The 11117-nt window shown below is 32.9% G+C and overlaps 1 protein-coding gene across 2 annotated transcripts in view; it reads right to left on the minus strand.

The window, feature by feature from the left end:
• Positions 1–11117, minus strand: part of Tc2n (tandem C2 domains, nuclear) — a 48342-nt gene that overhangs the window by 15549 nt on the left and 21676 nt on the right. For both annotated transcript variants that reach the window (XM_050151466.1, XM_050151468.1), the window contains exons 4-9: positions 10223–10390; positions 9151–9242; positions 6731–6806; positions 5701–5801; positions 3941–4057; positions 1560–1751 (exon numbers count right to left, since the gene is read on the minus strand). In XM_050151466.1, the coding sequence (XP_050007423.1) occupies positions 1560–1751; positions 3941–4057; positions 5701–5801; positions 6731–6806; positions 9151–9242; positions 10223–10390 (746 nt within the window). The remainder of the gene's footprint in view (positions 1–1559; positions 1752–3940; positions 4058–5700; positions 5802–6730; positions 6807–9150; positions 9243–10222; positions 10391–11117) is intronic.

Raw genomic sequence — 11117 nt, forward strand, 5'->3', positions numbered from 1 at the left:
ATGACTACATATTACTCTCTACTAAGCTATTATAAATGATGCCAGTTACAAACCACTATCATAATTACTGTGTTTTAACAGCAAAAAAGGTAACTTAAGTTTTAAATGTTGTAGCAAAAGTTATGAGCACTCACACTGGCTGCTGAAATTGAATATATAGTCAAGAAATAACCAGAAATAAATTTTAATCTCTGACTTTAGTAATCTTTTGTTTTTTAATCTCTATTCTCCCTTCCAATTTGGTGATTCTCAAGCCACGCAACACATTAGATTCACAACTGGGAATCTATTGAAAACTACAAATGTCTCTGTCCTAACCCCCAAGAAAATTTAATTTTATTGGTTTAGGTGTGGACGTGCTTTTAAAGTTCCCAAATGATACCGATGCATAGCTAGGGTTATTTTAATTAGTACTTCAAGTCATCTTTTTTTTTTTTTTTTTTTTGGTTTTTTGAGACAGGGTTTCTCTGTAGCTTTTGGAGCCTGTCCTGGAGCTAGCTCTTGTAGACCAGGCTGGCCTCGAACTCACAGAGATCTGCCAGCCTCTGCCTCCAGAGTGCTGGGATTAAAGGCGTGCACCACCACCGCCTGGCATCTTAAATATTTTTAAAGAAGTAAAATATAAATCTTACATAAATTTAAAATCATAATAGATTTATCTTATAAAGAATAAGACTAATTTATATAAATGTTATCCCTACAGAGAAGCTATATAGTTACATCATTAAAAATTTCTAAATACTTTAATGACAATGTTTGACTGACTGAGAGAGGCAAATAATCAGGTCTCAAAATCAACCAAGCACCTTTTCTATAATACAATATCAACCAAAAATTATTAATAATTTTAAAAACTTCCATTCTTGGTCCAAAGAGATGGCTAAATTTGAAGGTGGTTGTTACCTAGCTTGACAATCAGAGTTTGATCCCCAGGAACTACATAGTGAAGACAACAATTTCCCACAACTTGTCCTCTGACCTTCATACACATGCCATAGCATATATCCTGTTCCCAAAATAGATAAATATTAAAAAGTTTTTGAGTAAAAGCAAAAACACATTAAAATGAAAACAAATTTTCATTCTGTGATGGGGGTGGGTTGCAACTCATGCAGAACATGTAAGGTCCTGAACTTCATCACTAGTAACAGAGGCAGGGGCAACCAAATTCCATTCTAACCAACTTGTGAACAGATATACAGCTTACCTATGGTTAAAACCATTTTCTTAATTCTACTTTATTGCAATCTCAGATTGCACTTGAATTTTATGATTTATACTTATTTTTGCTGAGTCCTCAGCTACTATGTTACTCCTACAGTATAAAACATTAATGAAAAATGTACTAAAACAGGATAGCATGTTACTCTGAAGAAAATAAAGAAAGAAAATGGTTAATGTTTTATAAATTATTTATAAAATAGTTTAAAGTAATATTGCTTCTTCAGAGTTCCCATGGTCTTCCAACATATTATACTGTTCAAAGTACCTCCAACAAGTAAGTTAAACCATTCTCAAGGTGTGTACTATGTTTAGTATTGGATACTATTATCACTTACAGAAATTTTTGAAGGTGGTATTATTTCCAACGAGTAATCCATTTCCTGTGTACTGAGAGTTCTGAGTGATAGAGAACATTTTCCAATGGTTTTCTTCCTGGGAGTCTGGGTTTGAATCTTAAATACAAGCCTCACAGTTTGTAGACTTTGTAGTTTAATAGCAAATACAAAAGTTTCCATAAATTCAATAGCCTTAAAAAAAATAAGAAAACAAATATAAATACTAAAAAGGCTGATATGACATGATAAAATAAGTTTTTATGACTAAGAAAGGTATTTAGAATTTGTTTTTACAGTATATTTTTCATTAAAACATGAAAATAAATGTGGTCTTGTTTTACTATTTTCCTTAGCTTCACATATTATAATTACTTAGGAATTAAGATCAATGCTAACAACAACCTCATCAGAATACATCTTTCCTGTAGGCAGACGCTGCTCTTTTGTTTCTCAGCTGCCCAGACCTGAAATAATCACACAGAAACTATATTAATTGCAACACTGCTTGGCCAATAGCTTAGGCATATTTTTAGCTATCTCCTATATCTTAAATTAACCCAGTTTTATTATTTCATATTTTACCACGTTACCAGTAAGGTTCCGAGGCATCTGTCTCCTTAGGGCAGTTACATGGTGTCTCCCGGGTCCTGCCTTCTTTTCTCCTCTATCTCTGCTTAGAATTTCTGCCTTGCCCTATTCTGTGCTGCCATAGGCCCAAAGCAGCTTCTGTATTAACCAATGATAATAAAACACATTCACAGCATACAGAGGGGAATCCCACATCACTTTCCCTTTTTTCAAATTAGACCGTTTTCCCAACCTTGGTTTTCTAATACACCTTTCTTCCTATTCATTGCAATTTTTCAAAAGGTAACGAGAATAGTTCAAGAATTGCACATACAAGTTTACTAAGCATCCAGAATCTATGCTGTTCGCATCAATTCTCCCCTTAAAAGAGACTGGACACTAGATTGTTCTGTGATATATACTTCCTTCCTTACATCTTTAGTATAGCTTTTTTGAAAAGTCAGATATCTAGCCAACTAACAAATATGAGGGATATTATCTCCAAACTTTGTCATTATAATAATTAATACCACATCAGACAGAATTATGTTCCTGCTAGTCTCTCAAGCACTTTTTCTTTTAAATTACCAAGCTATAGAACTATACCAGTAAAATATTGCACATAAACTATTTAACAGTCTTACACAGTACAAGTAACAGGGATCTCCCAAACGACTTGATGTATAAAAACAAATTTTGAAAATGAAGATTGATGACAGAATTTTTTCTAACCTTTGCTAAGTGTGTGTTTTAGAGCAATAGTTCTCAACCTTCCTAATGCTGCAATCCTTCAATATAGTTCCTCATATTGTGGTGAGCCCAACCATAAAATTTTGCTGGTAGTTTATAACTGTAATTTTGCTACTGTCATGATTTGCAATATAAATATCTTATGTGCAACCCTAAGGAATCACAACCCACATATTAAGAACCACTGTTTTAGAGTAATTAAAAAAAAAATCCTGTGCAGAATTGGGTAGGTTCAGAGGATCTGAGAGGAACTGGGGAAGGGGGAAAGCATGATTAGAATATATTGAATTTAAAAATTCAATAAAATATTTCCTAATCATATTAATTAAAAATATCAATATGTATTTTATTATTAATAACTAAAATGAATTTTCTTGTATCCTTAGACACTTTAATCCTATTATTTTAAGGTGATAAGCTCTCTTAAAAGTTATCTTTTCAAGGCTAGAGAGATGGCTTAGTTGTTAAGAATGCATATTGTTTTTAGAGTGGATCTGAGCTCAAGTCTCAGCACCCACATCAGGTGGCTTACGGCCACCTGTTAATTCCAGCTCCAGAAGATTCACTGCACTTAAGTACACAAACCAACACACACAATTAAATATGAAGAATCTTAAAATATCTTTTTGCTTCCATGTAAAAACTTAACTTTGTAATCATATCAAAAGACAATAATGGACATGTATATAAATTAATGTGAAAACAATCTGTAAAACAAGACTCAAGATAATAAACCTCCTACTTATTATAATTGGAAGATTTGGGGAATAAGATTAACTGCAATTCTGCAATTACTTTCCAAAAGAAAAGTAGTTTCTTACCTATTCTACATACTCTAGCAATTACAGTTTCCTTTTTAAATTCAGCTTAATACCAGACAATGTAATAGCAAAAACTCTTGGTATTTAAAATTATCTTTTAAAATAAAGGGTGTTTTGGAGAAGCTAAATTTTATTTACAAGTGATTTTATTTAGCTTCTCCAAAACAAAACGCTTTCTTATTCTCACATTTTACATAATTAAAAAATATGAGAAAAATGAAAAAAATTCAAACACCTACTTACATTGGAAGCTTCTTTGGCTGAAGATCTGAAATGCACTGGTTTAGAGAAAGTTAAAGTTCCTTTTATAGAAATTGTGGGAGTATCTCCATAACTAGAGGGCCAAATTACATCTCTGCACTAAAAACAAAAATATATTAAAACATAATTTATGTTTTTACAAAGAACTTTGACAACACAAATTTCCATATTTATTGAGTTAATAACTTTTTTGAGACTATTTGCAAAGCCCTGGTTTTTAGAACTCACTATGTAGACCAGGATCCACCTACCTCTGTCTACAGAGTTCTGGGATTAAAGATGTGTGCCACAATTCCCTACTGAGTTAATGATTTTTGATTAAAATTTAAATAAACTTTAGGATACTATTTTTTCATGTTTTATCCATATTACTATTTTAACATTATTCTATAGTCCTATTAGCTTCCTTCATGACATTTTCATATAGATTTTGTTTTAGCTATTATTCTTCCTCTGTTCCTCTCCTTGCCATGCCTCTCATTTGTACCCAGTTGTCTTCTTCTGGCTTTCAAGTAACATGTATTCCATTATCATCCCTAATCCCTTTCCTTAAAAACTCTTTTCCGTAACAAATAATTTTAAAAGAAGCCAAAAACACCCCCCCCCTTAAGGTCCTCTTTCTAATTTTCCAACTTATGTCCATATAAGTACAAATATAAAAGTTGAAAGCAGGGCCCACACGTGAAAGAGAACATGTAAGTATTTGTCTTCTAGTCTTGTTTATCTCACTTGTTAATTTCCAGACCTATTAATTTTATTAAAATTTTCAAAATTTCATTTATATGGCAAAATAAAATTCCATTGTCCACATGTGCCATATTTTCACAATCAATTCATATGCTGACAGACAACAAGGCTGAGTTAATTTCCTTGCTACTGTGAATAGAAAAGCAATAAACATGGATGTACAAGTATATCTTTAGTAAGACTTATAGTCCTTTGGGTATGTCCTAGGAGCTGAGTCCTATGGTAGTCCTATGGTGATGTCCTAGAGCTGAGTCCTATGGCAGTCCTATGGTGATGTCCTAGAGGTGAGTCCTATGGCAGTTTTTTTGTTTTGTTTTGTTTTGTTTGTTCTGAGACCTCTCCTCAATTATCTCCATGGTGGTTACAGCAGTTTACACTCCTTTTCACCAACATCCTCACCAGTATTCATTGTCATTTGCTTTTGATGACAGCCATTTCCCTGATGGCTGAGGATACTGAACATTACTTAAGAATTTATGATCCTTTTGTATTCCTTCTTTCAAGGGCTATCTGTTCCATTCTTTAGTTCACTTATTGACTGGAAGTTTGGGGTTTTGGTATGTAAAGTTTTTAGTTGTTTATATATTCAAGATATTAACTCCTAGTCTAAAGTATGGCTGGCAAAGACTTTGTCCCAATCTGTAGGTTGTCCATTTATTCTGTTGATAGTTTCCTTTGCTGTTCAGAAGCTTTTAAATCTTATGAAAGTCCACTTGTTAATCTTTGGAGTTAATAATTGGAATTATTTCCTGTGCTATCAGAGTTCTAATCTAATAGTTCTTACCTATGCCTATATCTTAAAGCTTTCCTTGTTTTCTTCTAGCAGTTTCAGTGTCAACTGCTTTATTAAACACTCTACTCTACAAAATACAACAGAATCCTAAATTATAAAGATAGTTACTGATCCCTTCTCCAGTAAGAAGCAACACTAGATACTTATAGTTATAAATATTCAATTTAATAATAAAAAATTGGTATTAACTACACTAATTTACCTGCAAAACTGTGATCCAGATCTGTTCTGCTGACGAATTATAAAACAATTTCACATTCAATCTCCCCAAGTCTCTTTCATCTCCTGATAGGGTGATTGTATCTGAATTATAAAGGACAAAAAATAAAAATTCCATGCAATCTTTTTAATCCAATTAAGCTTTGATATGTACCAATTTTAAAAGATATATATATTATTCAATATATTATACATATGCAAATATATTATATATATTGAGTTTTGGAGACAAGATCTATGTAGCTTTGCCTATCCTGGAACTCACTATGTAGACCACCAGGCTGGCCTTGAACTCACAGAGAGCTGCCTGCCTCTGCCTCTAAAGCATTGGGATTAAAGGCATGCGCCACTATGCCTGGCAAAAGCTGATACATTTTATTGTTCTAAGTTTCCAGTGTAGTAAGACAAAATCACACTTCTAGTGAAGTCCTAGACATAAAATACACTAAGAATGCATATAGTTTAGGAATTTAACAAAATTACAATGTGAGGAATTTAGTTAAAACTCTGCAAACTTTTGCAAATAGCACTTATAAAGTCTATGTGCTTCTGAAAGCTCCTTAATCCATATACTTTAAAACACAAACTGGGTGGTGGTGGTGCATGCCTTTAGTCCCAGCACTTGGAAGGCAGAGGCAAGCAGGTATCTATGAGTTCGAGGCCAGCCTGGTCTATAGGACAGCTAAGGCTATACAGAGAAACCCTGCCTAAACAAACAAATAAACACACACACACACACACACACACACACACACACATATATATAGTGTGTATGTATATATCAAACAAATAAAAGATATGTAAGAGCTTACTTAAAAAATATTCATTCTTGCCTGAACACTAAGCCATGGTTCATCTGATCTGAGTTTGTGATAATACTGTCAACTTAGGTTCAATAACCAACATGTAAAATGTATAGAACACTTTTTTCTTCATTCAACTAAACACTGTCAATCTATGACTGAGTAGAAATAACCTGCTGAACAGTATACATAAGATACTGCATTCCTTACCCAGGCTTCTGTTACTGCCCTGAGAATTTTTCCTGGAAGAAGAACTACTAGGCACACTGGACAATGAGTCATGTCTCTGCAACAACAACAAAATGTTTCAGTCAGAAACTGAGTATCAAACTTTAAAAACTTTCATATTTATGCCCCAATAAACACCCTGATATCAAACTCCATGTTAATCACTTTGTCAGTGTTATCAGTCAGAATGTCCCACTTTTGTAGGAGAGGAAACTAACGCATCAAAAAATACCTTCTAGGTAACATTGGAAAGCCTTTAGTACTTTTGGTTTGATCTTAGTTTTCATATTGAATACATTAATAGAAATGTCCAATAACCTATAAAAGTGTAAAACAGGATTATCAAAGCATAGTCCCTCTAGATCAAGAGCATTTTGTATTATGTAAACTTCATAAAAACAAAAATTCAGAACCCATCACAGAACTACTGAACCAAAAATTCTAGGTGTGAAGCTTTGACAGTTTGTATCTAACAAAATCGTCAAACAACTCAGATGCATGTTAAATGCTATAAATGACTAAGCATTTAAAAATTAATTGTATAATTATTAAGGCTAATTTAGAATACATGCCCATTTCATAAGGCATTCCTTCTCCACCAACATAAAAGGAAGTCCATAAGTTTATTTGCAAAGATGTTCAGGGTGCTTTTTCTCTCACTTATAGGAAGACAGATAACTTGTCTTTAAACTTTGCTTAAAGTTTGTTGGGGAATATTATTTTAAGGTGTGTTGCTTTTGTTTATGCTGCATTTGATTAACTGTGAAGCTATGATTTTTTGCCTGATGATTCTAATAAAGAGCTCAACGGCCAATAGTGAGGCAGGAGCAAAGGTAGGCAGGGCTGGCAGGCAGAGAGGATAAATCGAAGAAAAACCAAGAGAACAAGAAGAGGAGGACATCAGGGGCCAGCCACCCAGCCTGTCACAGAATGTGAAGGAAAGAAAGGTATACAGAAATAGAGAAAGATAAAAACCCAGAGGCAAAAGGTAGTTCGGATAATTTAAGTTAAGAAAAGCCAACAAGAAACAAGCCGAGTTGAGGCCAGGCATTCATAACTAAGAATAAGCCTCCATGTGTGATTTATTTGGAACTGGGTGGTAGCGCCCCAAAAACTAATATATCGTTATTTATTTATTTATTTATTTATTTATTTATTTATTTACTTTTTGATGTTTTCAGTCATGGTTTTACTATGTGGTCTAGGCTGGTCTCATATTCTTAAATGATCCTCTTGCCTCAGCCTTCTAGTGCTGGGATTACAAACATGGGGCACCATTTCTGGCTTATTTCCTAACTTCAAATAGAACTTAGCTGAACTAAGAATAAAACATTTTAATCTATCAAAGGATGCTATAATGACATTATTGAAAAATTAAAGTCTTACACCTCAATAGAAATATTAATTCTTAGTAACTGCCTGGTTATGTTCAATAAGCAAAGAAGTACTTTTAACTATATAATTTATAAATGCCAATTTCTGAAGCTCCTTAAACTCATATCAATTGAGAGAAACAAAATTATGTAAAATGAAGCAAATATAATGCCTTTCATTAATCACTGATATTTTCCTAAAATAATATATTTAGGAAACATCACATATTTATTCTTCAGATATTGCTATACACATAAGCCACAGAAATAAAACATGTGATTCCACCAAATAGAGGTCTGATCTCCAAAATATACAAAGAACTCAAGAAATTGGACACCAAAAGATCACATAGTTCAATAAAAATACAAGTGGAGTACAGACCTAAACAGAGAACTCTCAACAGAGGAATCTAAAATGGCTGAAAGACACTTAAGGAAATGTTCAACATTCTTAGTCATCAGAGAAATGCAAATAAAAACAACTCTGACATTCCATCTTACACCTGTAACACCAAAAACACTGATGACATTCACACAATGGAATATTACACAGCAGAAAAAAATAACGACAGCTTGAATTTTGCAGGAAAATGAATGGAGCTAGAAAACATTATTTTGAGTGAGGTAACCCAGACACAGAAAGATGATTATCACATGTACTCACTCATAGGTGATTTGTAAACATAAAGCAAAGAAAGCCAGCTTACAAACCACAATTCAGAGAACTTAGACAACAATGCAGACACTAAGAGAGACTTACATAGATCTAATCTACATGGGAAGTAGAAAGTAGAAAAAGACAAGATCTCCTGAGTAAATTGGGAGCATGGGGACCTTGGGGGGAAGATTGAAGTGGGCAGGGAGGGGAGGGGAGCAGAGAAAATGCAGAGCTCAATAAATATCAATAACAATATGGAAAAAAGTAAAAAATAAAACATGTGATTCCTAATGTAATTCATACAGTTTTGATATATTTATGTGAAAGGTTCACATATAAAGAAATTTATATGGTTATATAATATTATCTACCTGGATGAATCGCTGAGGTGGAGTTGTAAGATCAAACATGGATTTGCTTAGCCCAGGGGAAACAGGACGTTTACTGGTCCTTAAATCACAAACTACAAAGGGACAAGAGTAAAGTACTTTTTATTAATAAAAATGAAACAGTGGCATTCTACCTAATTGTCATAAGTCAAATCTCCATAGGAATTCATCATGTATATTGTATACAAATTTATATACAGAAATTTTGATAAAATCTTTAAAAGTTCAATTATAAATTATTTTCATCTTTAAAACAGAAGACTGTAGCAATCAAATAATACATTTTCATATCCACATAATGTTTTAAGCAGGTTTTTGTGTCCTTCATCCAGAAAATATAATTTAATACAATACTAGTACTCTTTGATAAGTGTAATTCAACTACTATTTAATAGACACATATAAAATTATAACATTTCAATCCTGAATCCCATGTGCTCTTATATTTCTATTTCTAGTTCTCCTCCCAAACTGTAAGATCTTTCTAAAAAGGAGCTCTGCACACAAGTGTGTGTTCTAGCACAATGCTAAGTACAGAGCAGCCCTCAAGAAAATATTTTTTTGGTTTCAGTGATGCTGATATATGTGTACAGATAGACCTGTAAAATCTGAGAATATTTTGAACATGGTAGTTCATATAATTGATAGTCCTAAATATCAAACTAAAAAAATCTAGTTATTTTCTATTATTTGTGTCTACCTCCAATCATGAGCTCTTAAATTCATTTAGCTGACTGGAACAGAAAAAGAAAATACTATAAATATCTATAGTAAAATTTATTAAGTATATAATAAAATATATGTAAAATAATCTATAATAAAATTTTTTCTAAAAGAAAAAAATGAAGTGGAATTGGCAGCCACCATTATCTGTAAATTTTTATACTAATTGTAACAACAGAGAGAAGTCATAACACGTATCACACACTCATAAAGTCTGCTTTGCTCTTATTTTAAAACTGTTCTTAATAACTATTTCTGCTAGAGTCTTAGATTAAATCTCTAAATTTGTTAACGATAAGCCCAGAGGAAAAGCACAAAAATGTTTTCTTACCAGAGCCATACATTTTTTTGGTTTCAAAATGAGAAGGAAAGCGCCTATTTAAATCAGGTGAACAGTGCTGATACATATAGCACGGATTATACACATCATAGCTGGGTCCATGGTACAATGAACTGCAGAGTTCTGCCTTTTGATCTCCAAAAGATGCTCTGACAGATCCTGAAAGCAAGTGTTTCTATAAGCCAATAGCTGATACACTGAAGGAATAGGTTAGAAATACTTTGTCACAAACGAAACTAAAACATATGCCTTAACCAGCATACACTTATAGAACTGTAAGTATATGATGTATGTAAGGAATGAGCCAAGAATTGCTCTTAAGACAGACAGGCAAATTTTTGGCATTTTTCTTTGCCCTATAGATAATTCTGTAGTTCACTGCCTGGATTTCATCATATGTTTCTACTAACATATATAACAGATTTTAAATGATTTTTTACAAACATTCTTTTGAAGAAAACATTTAAAAATTGATCACATGCAATAAGATACACTAAGCAGATCTGTTCTCTGAAAGGACTCAAGTCAAATAGAGCATTTTTTAACCACAGTGCAAGTAAGCTGAAAATCAAGAAGCAACAATAAAATTAATAGAAAATATTTATAGAAATACTAAGAACCAAGAATATTTTAACATAAGCTTTAAGAAGAAAATCGAGGTACTTAGGAGATAGCGCAGTTGTTAAAAGCACTAGCTGCTATCCTCTTCAATTTCTTTCTTCAATGCCTTAAAGTTCTTGTCAAATAGATCTTTCACTTCCTTGGTTAAAGTTACCCCGAGATATTTTATGCTGTTTGTGGCTATTGTGAAAGGTGAAGCTTCTCTGAATTCCCTCTCTGCTTCCATATCCTTTGTGTATAAGAGGGCGACTGATTTTTTGGAGTT

This window comes from Alexandromys fortis, unplaced genomic scaffold, assembly GCF_014885135.2.
Source record: "Alexandromys fortis isolate MF-2015 unplaced genomic scaffold, M_Fortis_MF-2015_v1.1 scaffold_63, whole genome shotgun sequence".
NCBI lineage: Eukaryota > Metazoa > Chordata > Mammalia > Rodentia > Cricetidae > Alexandromys > Alexandromys fortis.